General features: G+C 46.7%; 1 protein-coding gene and 1 pseudogene across 4 annotated transcripts in view; both read right to left on the reverse strand.

Annotated features, from left to right (window-relative positions):
- Positions 1-15,340, reverse strand: part of Plekha2 (pleckstrin homology domain containing A2) — a 63,216-nt gene that overhangs the window by 4,634 nt on the left and 43,242 nt on the right. For all 4 annotated transcript variants that reach the window (XM_028768138.1, XM_028768135.1, XM_028768136.1 and 1 more), the window contains exons 6-10: positions 14,810-14,950; positions 14,129-14,275; positions 13,094-13,162; positions 12,670-12,740; positions 6,621-6,684 (exon numbers count right to left, since the gene is read on the reverse strand). In XM_028768138.1, the coding sequence (XP_028623971.1) occupies positions 6,621-6,684; positions 12,670-12,740; positions 13,094-13,162; positions 14,129-14,275; positions 14,810-14,950 (492 nt within the window). The remainder of the gene's footprint in view (positions 1-6,620; positions 6,685-12,669; positions 12,741-13,093; positions 13,163-14,128; positions 14,276-14,809; positions 14,951-15,340) is intronic.
- On the reverse strand, positions 8,130-12,171 carry LOC114621792 (annotated as a pseudogene).

Below are 15,340 nucleotides of genomic sequence, written 5' to 3' on the forward strand. Positions count from 1 at the left end.
GGAAGGAAGGAAGGAAGGAAGGAAGGAAGCAGATTTGCAATTGATATCCTATGAAAGTATAAAATATACTTTTATAAAATATCTTCAGTAGTTTTAACCACTGTTTTGCATTTTTTATTTCAAAGTTGGTTTTGATGGGGCTAAAGAGAGTTCAGTGGGTAAGAAGGCTGGTATGAAAGCAAGAGAACCTGAGTTTGAATCTCCAGGACCTACATAAAGCCTGAGCACCTACAAATTCCTGCACCTCCCCGTAGGGGACAGGCAGATGGATACTGGGGGCTCACTGGTCAGCCAGCCTAGGCAAAATGCTAAGTTTCAGGTTAAGTGTGAAACTGTCTCAAGAAACAAGGTGGAAGGCCTAGAGAGACAGCAGCCAAGAGCACTGGCTGCTTTACCAGAGGACCCAGATTTAATTCTCAGCCCCCAAATCATGGCTCACAGCTGTCTTGTCACTCCAGTTCCACTTGATTCAACACCCTCTCCTAGTCTCCTGGGGTACCAGGCACACACGAGGTGCGCAGGCATGCATGTGGGCAAAACACCCATACATACCAAATAAAATGATTTTGGAGACAGACATCCAATAGGAAAAGACATGGACATCCTCCTCTGTACTCTGTATATACATCACAGGCACGCGCTCTACATATACATGAACACATACAACACACACACATCCTGTCATTTTTTAAATATTATTCAAATAGAAAACAAATATTGCAGGTGATTCCATACAAGAAAGAAGTATTATTTCAGAGCTGAAGTCCACCCAGCCCGGGTGACTTAATAGGAAACCAAAATGCACCCAACACACACAGCAGATAGACTGGGAGATGCCACGTATGCCTTCCTCTCTTCCTGCCCTGGTCTTATGTGCATTCCAGTTTCTGTCCTTGATGGCAATTTGTAAGAAGAGAGGGACAAACTTCTGAAATGAATCCGTTCAACATGCGATTTTACTGCAGTCCAGTGAGCTTCTGAGTATCCATTATCAGTCCAGTACTACACACATGCAGTGAGTTATAGCAGACACTGATTAAAGACATCCAAGACCTACCTCTGGTTACAGCCATTACCCCTAAATCTCCAGCAGTTACTTCTTCCTTTGATCTCCAACTTCTTCCTTTCCCAATGAACCGATCCCATCCTCAGATAAAGCCCCCAAATAAATGATTGTATAGATTACGCACTACATAGTTCTAGATCCTTGGTTCTCAACCTTCCTAACACTGCAACCCTTTCATACAGTTCCTTGTGTTGCGGTGACCCCCCCCCCACCATAAAATTATTTTCATTGCTACTTCATAACTGTAATTTTGCTATTGATATGAGTCGCAATGCAAATAGCTGATGTTTCCAGTCACAATCCCACAAAAGAGCCACTGGACGACCAGAGGGGTCGGGACCCATAGGCTGAGAACCACTGTTTTAGGCGGTACCCTTCACCTTAGTGTCTAAGTTTCAAAGTAACTTTTCAAGAGCTCCAGCTCAGCACTCTGAAACTCCCTTGTGGATCTTGCCCTGGCGCAGCAGCCTAGTTCTGACAAGTGAGCTGAAGACCATTTCATCATAGTTCTAACTTCTAGCCACAAACCCTCCTGTTGATAAACTTCCAATGCTCTAGATCCCTTTAGGAGAGAGACCCCTGCTCTGTATTCCATGGATTGAAGTTCAGATTGTGTTTGGAGGAGTGCTGGCCACTGAAGCCAGGACTTTCCACAAATAAGGTAAGTGCTAAATCACGCAGCTGCATCCCATCTCCGAACTCTCATCTTGAATGCTTGCTTGGAACTTAGAAACATCTACCTACTGCCAAGGCTGCCTCAGTACCATCTCCGCCCATCTGATGCCTGAATACTATCTGGATCTGGACACCATGAGCCATTATCCACCATACCCAGTCACCATAAGCTAGACAAAGGCAGACTTTTACGGTGGTGGCTATATTCACTACGGTGCATCCTCTACACAATGGTTCTTAACCTGTGGGTCGTGACCCCTTTGGAGGTCACGTATCAGATATCCTGCATATCAGATATTTATGTTAGAATTCAGAACAGTAGCAAAATTACACTTATGAAGTAGTAACAGAATAATGCTCTGGCTTGGGGCCGCCACAACATGAAGAACCGTATCAAAGGGTTGCAGCATTAGGAAGGTTGAGGCCCACTGTTCTACAGCTTAGGTTCTGGGTCCAGCCGTTCTGAACACAAGCAAGTCGTGCTTGAGTACCAAGTACCTGTCAACTGGCTCCATAACTTACTGGGTTTATGATCCTGAATGGACCATTTACCCTGAAGCTTCTGTCTCCTCGTGGATAGACTGGACACCAGGCACGGATTATGGAGCGCTATGTGATACACCACCAGCTAGCTACTCCTCACCAGTGTCTCAGAGATGTTTCAGCAACAACAGCTGCTTTTCCTGAATCGCAAAGAGTGCTACAGTGTGAGAGCTCAGGGTGCACGTGGAACCTAAGCCCAAACATCTAACACCTGAGCCATCAGAATCCAGCCACAGAGCTCTTTTCTCTGCCTTGCCCTGTTTGCTGGTCTCACTCTCCAAGATCCTGAGGATGGACAGAAGGTTCATGCAGATATACTATACATAAGTGAGGACACAAGTCAGAGAATGTCACTTGAGTTCAGTGGACACAAACCTCTAGACCTAAAGAACAAACTGGGAGCAACAGAGTTCTCCCACCTTCCCTAGGAAGTGTGGTTATTTTTATTTAACACAAGTGACTGACATAGGAAACCATGAGTCCTGTTTATTTAGAGGCAGGTATTTTGCAGACTTTATATCAAAAAATGAGCCAGTGACGCCAAGGGAGTATCATCATTTCCTTTTGCCAACAACCAATACTGAGCTCCTGAAGCAAAACAGAATTTCACAAAACTCACCTCTCACTGCATGAGCTCATACCCTTCCACACTCAAAGACTCTGCCTGTGATATGAATGAGTGTGACTTTAAAAATATTACATCATAACATATGTCAACATCTCACGGGTCAGCACAGCTCGGTGAGAGCGGTATTTTCCAAAGCGTGAGTACAAACTATGGGTGAGAAGGATGTACTCAAATGGTGATCAATGGGCCTTAGCTATGTATATGCAGAGTATGGACAAGGCCGCAGACTCCATATTCCACCTAAATATTCAGAAATCACTATTTTTCAAGTTCTGGTAAGAAACGAAAGAAGGAAAGAAGGAAAGAAGGACAGAAAAGAGAGAAAGAAAGAAAGAAAGAAAGAAAGAAAGAAAGAAAGAAAGAAAGAAAGAGAGAAAGACCTGAAATCATCTAAAAGGACACATTGAAATAATCCTTTCATCCAAATACATATTTGTACAAGACTAGAGTTTCAAACTCCTTAAAGTGACACAAGGACACAGACTCCAAGCTGAAACAAGAATGAGATTCCTGTTTTCTTTTATGGCCAGCCATTAAAGAGATACACAGAAATAGAAAGCAATACTACTCTTGATATTTTTAGAAGAATCGTAATTTTACAAGATACTTTGTTAATGTATCATGGGTTTTTTTTGTGTGTGTGTGATGTTTTGAATATGCTCAGCCCAGGGAGTAGCACTATTAGAAGGTGTGACCTTGTTGGAGTAGGTGTGTCGCTGTGAGTGTGAACTTTAAGACCCTTATCCTAGCTGCCTGGAAGCCAGTCTTCTCTAATAGCCTTCAGATGAAGATGTAGAACTCTCAGCTCCTCCTGCACCATGCCTGCCTGGATGCTGCCATGCTCCTGCCTTGATGATAATAGACTGAATCTCTGAACCTGTGAGCCAGCCCCAATTAAATGTTGTCCTTATAAGAGTTGCCTTGGTCATGGTGTCTGTTCATAGAAGTAAAACCCTAAGACAGGTTTATAGTTGTGACTTCTAAGGGAATCAATTATGTTCCCTGGTTTTTCATCCACTCTACTCCAACACACCACTCTCTTTGTCCCATGTGTTACACATGGATTTGACCTCCCCTCATGTATATACTCAAGGTGATGCTACTGTCCTTCCTTCTTAGAAATTTTAGTGCAGAAGGGAAGGAGTTAAGAACTGGTAATGGCTCAGGGAAGTTTTGGTCTCTCTTAGATGATGCAATGTCTTCTGAACAGAGCCTCTTGTCTCTCCAGTCACTACCTTCTGTGCAGCTTTCAGAGTATCATTCACGCAACAAGCACTAACATGCCAAGCATCATCTAGGCAATGATCATTCCACAAACACAATAAACTTGGTGCTTACCCCTATGCCACAGTTCGAATGAGAAATGTCCTCCACAGGCTCATGGATTTGAACATTTGGTCTCCAGTGTTATCTGGTCTCCCACTGGTGACTGTCTTAGTTAAGGTTTTACTGCTGTGAACAGATACCATGACCAAGGCAACTCTTATAAGGACAATATTTGATTGGGGCTGTCTTACAGATTCAGAGGTTCAGTCCATTATCATCAAGTCAGGAACATGGCAGCATCCAGGCAGCCATAGTGCAGGAGGAGCTGAGAGTTCTACATCTTCATCTGAAGGCTGCTAGCAGAACACTGGCTTTCAGGCTGCTAGGATGAGGGTCGTAAGGCCCACACCCACAGTGACACACCTACTCCAATAAGTCCACACCTACTCCGACAGGGCCACACTTTCAAATAGTGCCACTCCCTGGGGCTGAGAACATACAAACCATCACAGTGACATTCAGTGCTTGGGGAGGTTTTAGAACTTGTAGGAGGTGGAGTCTTACTGGAGGAAACACATCACTAGGGACAGGCCTTTCCTCTTCTCTTTCTGCTTCCTGCTTCTGCTGCCATGCCGTATATTTCGTGCCTGGTGGACTCGATCCCTGTGGATCTATAAGCTAAATTAAACTCTTTCTTCCTTGTTGCTTTTGGTCATGGTATTTTATCACAGTAACAGAAGAGTAAGCGATACACCCTAGTGCTAAGCCTACTTGCCCCTCTATATTACTAGAGAAATGACTACCGGCTGTCATCAACCAGTGAAAAACTCAAGCCAAATCCCTAGGATTTATGTGTCTCTCCCTTCCCCTTCACACAAGCAACTCTTCAGTCTTAGAGAGTGGACCTCTTCCATATCTCTCAAATTCATCACTTGCCCTCATCCATCGAAGGTCATCCCCTAAGTCCTTCTGAAGGACTGTCCGCCACGGCCTTCACGTTGGCCTTTTTAGCCCTGCATTGCTCTTTTCTTATCTTTGTGATACCTGGGATCAAGCAGACTTCAGGGCCATCAGAAGGGCTCGGGTTGAGTTTTCATCTCCATTTTACACCTATGGAGACTCTGAGCATTTAATAAGTTGTCCAAGTACAGGAGCTGTGTCTTATTGTCCTTATCTTACCTGTGACTCTAAGGACCAGATATAAGCTTGCTAAGGAAGCAGGCAGGGCAGTGAGTCTCTGCCCATAGCTTCAAAGACTTCCTTGCAGCTATTCCCTTTCCCAGGCCCTTGTCCTAGAGCCGGTCCATTGCCTGGCCCCCTCTCCTTGCAAATCCTTTGGTCATGTATATGATTTCAGCTGCCTGATTACTTAGCTTCAAGATCAGTTCTGTCTAACTCCGTGACCCCCAACCTCAGACCAGGCCTAGACCCTTGGCCACACTCTCCAAATATCAACTGCAAGAACTAGAAACTTCCACTAAAGCACAGGCTAGACCTTGCACCTAAACGGGAAGAGGCACTGGAGAAAACTAGATTTAAGAGCAAAGTGACCCTCTCTCCGTGATCCAGCCTCCTCTCTGCCATCTCTTCCTGGACAATGTGCTTGTCCCAGTGAGAATGGCCTGAAGATGTCCAAGGCCGCCGGCATGGCTGCTGGCCTAAAGTAGAAAATAATGAAGACACAAGACACACAGGAGAGAGGCCTCATCCTTTCCTGGGAGGGATTCAGTGGAGGAAGAGAAGAAAGGGAGAAGGAGGTTTCTAAAACCCCACTTGGGAAAGCTACGTATCTCAAGGCTTGGAATCTCACATCAGCCTACCACTGTAGATCAATATACTTGCTCTGTGGGCTGCCCGGCAGGCTGAGGACTTGGCCCTGGATGTCTTTGCCCTGCCTGCTTGGAAATCTGCCTTGCTAGCTGCCGTGACTTCATAGGGATTGGGAGAGCTCCAGATCTGGGGGTGGGGGTAGGGGGAGCTCCTGGTAAGTGAACTATCAGAGGCCAAACAATGGCTTTCTCTGTGCGGCTGCCTATGCACCTGTGCCGGCACAGGGCCCTCTGTGCTTCTGTCTTGTCTGCACACAGTAATGTCCATACATAGGCAGGACTTATAAATACCCTCCAGAGCAGAAGTGAAACCACCCACCAGTTCTCCTTTTCTCCGCTTAGTTGGAGCTCTGCAGCTCAGTGCAGCTGCTACAGAGGCGCGCGCATCCTCCCGCATGGCGGATGGACCTGCTTGTAGTATTCCAGAGTAGGGGAAGCTTCTGGCTAACATCCCCCGTAGAATGAGATGGGACACTGACTGACTGAGGTACTAAACTGACCACTGAGAAACGACAAGCAAAAGAAGAAGAGAGAAAACGAGGGTGCTGGAGGGAGGAGAGGCACCCACTCACATTCACAGAGATGGAACGCTGGTCTTGGGGTGGACATTTACCTGTACGTAGAACGTCCTGGAGGTGGTTATGATTTCAAACAGGTTGTCCCTCATTAAGAGATCACTAGGCAAGGAAAGAGAGATAGCATTATACCATTACACCAGGCATTGTAAGCACTTTTTTTTTTTTTTGGCATATTATTGCCTACATTTTTCACAATCATCCACTAATGCAACTCAAAACTTTTTCTTCTTCCTGTGGATAAGGAAGCCCCAGGCTTAGAGACTGTAAATGCTATGTCTGTCTAAGGTATTGGAGATCAGAACCCATTAAATCTAAAGCCTCCTCTGCCCCCGCCCACTCTGTCCCCAGCGGCGACTTCTCCACCACCACCACCCGCCCCTGACCCCGCCCCCACCCCGCCCCCAGCAACGGCTTCTCCACCTCAGACTCCTCCCCCCAACCCACCCCCATCCCCGCTCCGCCCCCAGCAGCGGCTCCAACCACAGCTCTGAGTTCCTGCTCTCTGCCTCACTGCCCTGACCCAGGGGACAAGGAGCTAAGTAGAGAATCAGAAACTGAGAATAGCGACTTTAAGATTTGCTTCCCAGGAAACTGTTCAACATCCTTACCCACCAGAGAAATGCAAATTCAAATCATTCTGAGATTTCATCTCACGCCAGTCGGAACGACTCACAGCAAAAAGATAATAAATGCTGGCGAAGATGTGCCGAAAGAGGAACCCCTTACTCACTAAGGGGAGGATTGTAAATTAGTGCCGCCACTATGGAAATCAGTCTGAGGGTTCCTCAAGAAACTAAAAATAAAACCACCATATAAGCCGTCTCTACTACTACTGACATATGCCCAAAGGACTCTATATCCTACCAGGAAACAGTATCAACCTTGAGGTCCATCAACAGATAAATGACATGCGATAGAATTTGTTTAGTTGTAAAAAAAAATAAATAAATAAAGGTTGTTGGCTTAGCGTTTAAGAGTCCTTCCTGCTCTCACAGAGGACCTGAGTTCAATTCCCAGCAATCACATAAGGAGGCTCACAACCAGGTTAAACTCCAGGTCCAGGGATTCTGACACCCTAAATCCACAGTGACCTGCACATATGTGGAACACACTCACACAGATAGTCTACATACACAAAGAATTTAAAAAATAGAAAAATAATTTTTTGTTTTGTTTTGTTTTTTGTTTTTCGAGACAGAGTTTCTCTGTGTAGCCCTGGCTGTCCCGGAACTCACTCAGTAGACCAGGCTGGCCTCAAACTCAGAAATCTGCCTGCCTCTGCCTCCCAAGTGCTGGGATTAAAGGCATGCGCGCCACCACCGCCCGGCTAGAAAAATAATTTTTAAAAGAGAAAAAATCATGGAGTTTGCATAAAAATGGATAGAACTAGAAATTATTATATTAAGCAAACGTAACTGAGCCAGAGAAAGGCTAATCCCATGTGTTTTCTCACATGTCTATCCTAGGCTTCAATTTTTTTTTTTTTTTTTTGGTTTTTCGAGACAAGGTTTCTCTGTATAGCCCTGGCTGTCCTGGAACTCACTCTGTAGACCAGGCTGGCCTCGAACTCAGAAATCCGCCTGCCTCTGCCTCCCAAGTGCTGGGATTAAAGGCGTGCGCCACCAACGCCCGGCGGCTTCAATTTTTATACATGAGTAAACATGTATGTGAGGGGGAATAGAAGGCTGTGAAACTAGAAAGAGGACCATGAGGGCTGGCAAGATGGTTCAGTAGACAAAGGGCCTGGCTCACTGCCACCTAGTCTGACATGGCAGAGGGAAAGAACCAACTCCCACAAGTTGTCTTCAGACCTCCACACCCACACATGTGTGCATGCATCCACACGTATAAATGATAAACCAATAAGCAAATAAATGACCAAAGAAAGTGTTAAGAGAGGGAAATATGAAGGGGTCAAGGGTGCAGAGTGGGGATGACTGTGCGCAAAGAGTGGAGGACAAGAGTCAGCAAAAATAAAGTATGTGTGAAACTGGTGTCAAAATCCTATTCCTCTGGATGTTTATGTAAAATAAAGTTAAAATTAGTTTCCTTCATTAGGGAAAAAAAAAAGATATGCTTCTGGGGCAAGGATGTAGCTTAGTGATAGTGTCTAACAGCAAATAAACAAAAATAATCTTAAGAGAGAGAGAGAGAGAGAGAGAGAGAGAGAGAGGAGAAATGTTGTAATCATATTATAGTCTCAAAAAGGAAAGGAAAAGAAAAAACAAAACAAAAACACGCTTCAATCTGGGTGTGGGTTTTAGAAGAGAAATCCTGGCTCCTGCAGGCAGAGGACAAGGAGCAGGTGCTGCTGACACAGTTCCAATCGGGCTGAAGTTGTCTCCTATGTTCAAGGCCAGCTGTGTGCATCCAGTCATTATGGGGACTATAGAAGGAGTAAAGACCCAATTACTACCAAGAGAAGCATCTGAGGAGGCAAGACCAGATGCAGGTAAGACGGCATTCCATGCCAACAGAGAGTCTTGTGCCAAGAAGGGCTGATCCCAGGCAGAAATGTCTTAGAGAATGAAAACACGGTGACATGCCCTCCAGGCAGAGGAGGGACATGACTTAAGGCAAGGTAAGGTACACAGAACTGGCCCAAACACCATGGTGAGAAAAGGGCTTTGGGACAAGGACTATAAATATCAGTCCTTGAGTGTAAAATGAAGAAAAAAAAAATGCTTACTGAGCTAATCCGTAAAGCCATCAAAAGCAGCTCGAACCACACAGATCACTTGAAGTACATTCTACCAACTATTACTTCAACTTGCTCAGCTTCTGAGTAGGGACAGCTCTGTTACCAGCTTGTGCCGAATAGTTTTATGTCAACTTGACACAAGCTGAAGCCACGTGAGAGGAGGGAGCCTCAGTTGAGAAAAACGCCCCCATAAGATCAGGCTGTAGGCGAGCCTGCAAGGCATTTTCTTAATTAGTGATTGATGGAGAAGGGTCAAGCCCATCGTGGGTGGTGCCACTCTTGGGCAGGTGGTCTTAGGTTCTGTAAGAAAGCAGGCTGAGCAAACCACAAAGAATAAGCCAGTAGGCAGCACCCCTCCATGGCCTCTGCGTCAGCTCTTGCCTCTAGATTCCTGGCCTGTCTGTGTTTCTGTCCTGACATCCTTCAATAATAAACAGTGACATGTAAGTGTAAGCCAAATTAAGTCCTTTCCTTCCCAGTTTGCCTTTTTGTCACGATGCCTTGAGGCAGCAATAGGAACCTAACTAACATAGCGCTAAATTTTTTTTTTTTTTGCGGGAATGCAAGTTTTTATTAGAATACTTTAAATTGTGTTTGCAAACATTTAACACAAGGGGGGAGGCAAAATGGCTCTACTTTGTTCCTCCCTATTCCTACAGCAAAAAAACAACCAGAAAGAAAGATGAAGGGAGTCTTAGGCAGGCTGAGGTTTAAGACCCACTGCCTAACTCAGCCCAAGCAGACCCACCCCCGCCTCTAGGTTCCGGATTTGTAGGTATGTACCGGTTATCCTGGCTCACACAAGAGATGCATTTATAACATGATAAATGATTCACAGACATCCCTTGGCTGAATTATGACATAACTGCCATCCAAAGAACTCTGGGTGTTGCACTCAAAAACCTCAGGACACTTCTGGGACAAGGCCTTAGAGACATCTACAGGATGCTTCTGTCTGGCAGCCTCACAGACTTCAATGAGAGACTGCCCATTGACAACCTGGTGGACCTCCCCCGAAGTGTGCTGGGAGAAGGCTTCACCAGCCTTCAACTGAGCCAACTGGGTAGCATCAGCGACCTCCATGGGAGTCTGCTGCGAGGCAGCCTCACAGATCACAGGAGTCGGTGGCAGCCTCGCTGACCTTCACAGGAGATGGCTGGGTGGCAGCCTCATGGACCTGCACCGGAGCCAACTGTGTGGCAGCCTTACGGACCTGCACTGGAGCCAATTGGGTGGCAGCCTCGTTGACCTTCACCGGATCCATCTGGGTGGCAGCCTCACAGATCAGCATAGGAGTCGGCTACATGGTAGACTCATGGACCGTCACAGGAGTCGGCTGGGTGGCCGCCTTACGGGCCTCCATAAGACGATGCTCAACTCCAGCCTCCAGAGTCTCCTTTTGCATCAGTTTCATGTGGCAATGGTGAGCCACATCAGAGAGCATCTGAGCAACGTCCTTTTGAAAAGAAGGCTGTCCGAAGATCCAAATCTCAGCTCGTTTTTCAGGACCCCACACGTTCACATGAATCACTGTCTGCAACGTACTTTCAACATGCGGGATGTGCTCTCCGTCCTTGTCCTTACCAAACATGAGTTCCACTAGCGACGGTTCCACGTACACTCTCTTTGGATCTTCCAGATACTCGACGTGGAACCACTTGAGCAGCTTGGCCTCTTGGACAATTTCAAATACAGTACCTCCTTTGTGATTCAGCGGAACCAGCGTCTGAAACTTCTTGAGAGTGGCCATACTGTACCCAGCAGTCTCACCACAGAAAGCCTACCCAACTCCAAAACTGGCGAACTCCAGCACTAAACGTTTTAACCTTCTAGATTATTCATGCAAATACAGGAAGTCCCAGAGTCCACTGACTCTGAAACCAGCCGAGGAGGGAGCCCTTATCCCCTTCCCAGCCACTGCCCAGCTGCGTGGTATTTTCAATATCATCTAGTTCAACAGCTATCATTGCCTACAGCTGTCCTGAATTCCCCCAAAAGTTCCAGAGAGGCTACACCACCTAACACAGCTGAGGCCTCAAAGCCGCAACCTTCCTCACGGACTTCACCTCCCCAACTCAAGTCCAGTATGACTCAGGTAGAGTTAGAGGTAGGAGGAGTTTTCAAGACCCTCAGGCTGAATGGTACCGTACCTCCCCAAGCTGCCCTCCTATGTCCAGGTAGCCTCATATGTACACGGGCCCTCCGGAGTCGGGGCAATTGGACATCTCTCATGATCCAGTCATGCTGGGTTCTGCCCCCTAGAGCCAACACTCGGGACAATGTCTATCTATGACTACTTTCACAAAATACAGATTATCCCTTGTGACCTCCCCAGTCTTCTGCTCTCCCCTCCACCACCACCCCCCAACTGCTATTTGAAACTCTTAGTATAGCATTTCTGCCTTACTTCACTGGGTCACTGGGTCACTGGGTCACTGGGTCACACAGCATGTGTGTTTATGTAGGGCTGTGTTATGCTCTCACAGGAGAGCAGGATGTCTACTGTTGCTAGATCCCCTTATGACCTACAGAACTAGGAGAGATACAAATACACAGGCTAGACAGACTATAAACTCATACCCAAAAAGATACGCTTGCGGTCTGTTAAGATTCACTTCCACACGTGTCTGGATTTAGGAATGGGGATGGGACATTCTCCTGTCAAGTCCTGGATCATCTTATGCAGTGCTCTCAGAAGGTGTCTTTCCAAGTGGAAAGAGGAACAAATTAAAAATACTTGCTCTGCCTGTCAAGTGGTAGGAACGGGGATGCTGTGAGTCACCCCTATGTTAATGGGGACATCAAGAACAAAGGAGGAAAGGCCTGAGAAATTCACACAAGGGCAAGGGTGAAGCCAGGGGAAGGCCAGAATCTCTCTCTGAGCCCCCCCCCCATCCCTGACATCCAGGACCTGACACCTGACTCTACCCCTTGAGAGACACCTAAGTGTCACTCTCTGCTATCACCAGAAGTTAGCACATAGGCATCCCAGGAGCAAGAATAGGGAAATGGGAAGAGGGAACTTTGTCCAGTGAGATCTTAACCCTGCATCAGTTATGAGGCACTAAGTTCTGCACCTTCCTAATGCTGTGTGACCCTTTAATACATGGTGAGGTGACTGCAACCATAAAATGATTTTCACTGCTACTTTGTAATTTTGCTACTGTTATGAGTCATAATACAAATAATCTGTGTTTTCAGATGGTCTTAGGCAACCTCTGTGAAATGGTCATTTGATACCCCCAAAGGGACTGAGACCCTCTGGTTGAGAACCCTTGCCCTATAGGGAAGGTGCTTCAACAGAGCCTTAAAATGGGTAACAAATGAGATTCCAAGACGAAGATCAGAGGCTCTCCTCAAAATGGATAAGAAGAGGCAATTACCCAGACTTGACCAGACACTCGTGAGTCTTGAGAACATCCTTGAGTGGTATGGTGCGCAGAGGCTCTCTGTCCTGATGGGAAAGATGGAAGATGGACAGATGAGACTATGTACATGGCCCAGTGACCCACACCAGCTCACCAACACCCCTCGCTCAGAGTGTTGGCTAAAACCAAGCTGGTTTCAAAATAATTGTTACAGAGAAGCAATCTATGCAGCAGCTGCTCTGTGGCTCCGCCCCCACAGCAGGTCACGGCACAGACGCTGGCAGCAGTCCAGGCCCTTTTATAATAGCATCATAAAGAGACACAGGTTGGACAGAGATAAGACAAGAAGTGGCTTGGAAGTCTGCGTGGATCTGGTTTCCACTAAGACATGCTCTCTGACTCTCAGACCTCTCAGGAGGGACCCGAACCTACCACCTACCTGCTCGCACTTGAAGTAGCAGATGGTAAAGTCATCAAGGGCAAAGAAGCGTCGTTTCCAACTCTTCCGCTGAAATGAAAAATAAAGAACCAGACCATCAAGAACAGGTCTCCAGAGCCAAGACTGGTGTTGTCACAGAAAATACCCAGGAACCCAGCACCATGGAAACTAGGTTCCCATCTTCAGCAGGGACAAAGAACAGGAACAAGGGGAAGTGTGAAGCCAGTAAAAGTCCCAGGCCTCCATCTGAGCCTCCATCTTCCCAGTGACCAAGCACCTAACACCTGAAGAGCACCTGAGGGTCCTTCTCTGATGCCGCCAGAAGCTACTACTGTTCCGGCTAGCTTTATTTCAGCTTAACACAAGCCATCTGCAAGGAGGGAACCTCAGTTGAGAAAACGCCTTCATAAGATGGGGCTACAGGCAATTCTATAAGACATTTTCTTAATTAGTAATTTACGGAGGAGAGCCCAGGCCATTGTGGGTGGTGCTATCCCTGGGCTGGTGGTCCTGGATTCTAAAAGAAAGCAGGCTGAGCAAGCCATGAGGAGCAAGTCAGTAAGCAGCACCCCTCTACAGGCCTCTGCATCTGCTCCCACTCCAGGTTCCTGCCCTGCTTGAGTTCCTGTCCTGACTTCCTTCAGTGATGGACTCTGCTGTGGAAGTGTGAGCCAAATAAACCCTTTCCTCCCCAAGTTGCGTTTGATCATGGTGTTTCATTGTTGCAATAGAAACCCTGACTAAGGCAACTATGTCATCGGCTTATCATCAAGAGTCAGAAAATAGGAAGAGGGAAATCTGACCATCAGTGTGCATACTGCATCAGTTTGAATGCAATGAGACTTCTTACCACCACAGGAAAGCTTTCTGGGGAACTAATGGCTAGTTAACATATTACATATACAGTCAGCATATAACCCAGTGGCAGTTAACATAGAGGGGTACAGTTCTTCCTCTCATTCTCCTCTGCTACATCCATGCCCACTGGATCCAAGGAGTATTAGAACCCCAGTATACCCCTGTGCTGGCACTCACCACGTTCCCTTGCTTCACACAGTAGCCACTCTTAATGAGGGGAGGCCCGGTGGAAGGACGGCAGCCTGATGTGGGGATGTAGCTCTGAGACCTTCGCAGGAAGGCGTGAGTCCCTGGCTCGCTCCCTTCCTGCCCATCCCCACCGTTCTACAAGGAAACAGCGGCACTGTTAATACCCCAGCCATGCCTCTGTGCAGTCCGGCTCCTCCCAGCCTTCCTGCCACACCTCTGGCCCATTTGGTGTAATGTCAGTCAGAGAAACTAAGAACTGACTTTGTCCCCAGTTAGACGATGCTCTACTGAGTGTTTTCCCAAAGCAAGACATTGGCTAGAGAGACCCAGAAAAAGGAGAGACGACAGAGAACCGAAGAAGACACAAGCACTCAAATGGAACTGCAGACTTGTGACTAGTCCCACTGTCTCCCTCAGCCCCACTTCCTTTATGTTTTACAAGTGCTCATTGCCTAGGTCTTAAGCAAAAGCACAGAAGCCACACATATCCTCAAGACGTCATGATGTCATGGCCCCAACTTCTACATTGGCACTGACCACATCCACCCAGCACTGTATCATCCTGGCCACCTTCTTCACTAGCTCCCCTGTATCCTAAGGCTTTGTGCTGGTCCTTGGACACAATGGACGTCTTCACTGCCCCCACCCGACAACCCCAAGCAACAGTACCTGGCTGATGGGTGTTTGTACCACCACTCCCCCGATGATCTCAGTCTTGTAAGCCACCTGCGGCTTCTTCTCTAGGGTGGGAGGAGCCGTTAGGCTTTTGAGAACTTCTGTGGCCAAGGGTACTGTCCCAGCCTTGGGTACCTAGGAAACACGGTGATATGGTCAGCAAGAAATAGAAAGCTTAGGAACAGCGCAGAACCACAAACAGGATGTGGGGAGAAATGGAGAGCTAATTTACTAAACTACAGTGAGAACGATCTCCTCTTCTTCAGCTCTTTCATGGATCTCCAAAGCCAAATATGAGGAACTCAGCCAGTAATCCTTTACCTACGCGCACGCTTTTATGTTTTTATGTGCGCATGCATACACATACACACACAGACATGCACATACACACAGATACGTCTTTTAAATTATACATATAACGATCAAGCACATATACATATATGTCCACATAGATATACACATATACATGACACCGTGTACACATACATATATATACACAGATACACATATATAGATACATATACT

This window comes from Grammomys surdaster, unplaced genomic scaffold (genome assembly GCF_004785775.1).
Source record: "Grammomys surdaster isolate TR1022 unplaced genomic scaffold, NIH_TR_1.0 185, whole genome shotgun sequence".
Taxonomy (NCBI): domain Eukaryota; kingdom Metazoa; phylum Chordata; class Mammalia; order Rodentia; family Muridae; genus Grammomys; species Grammomys surdaster.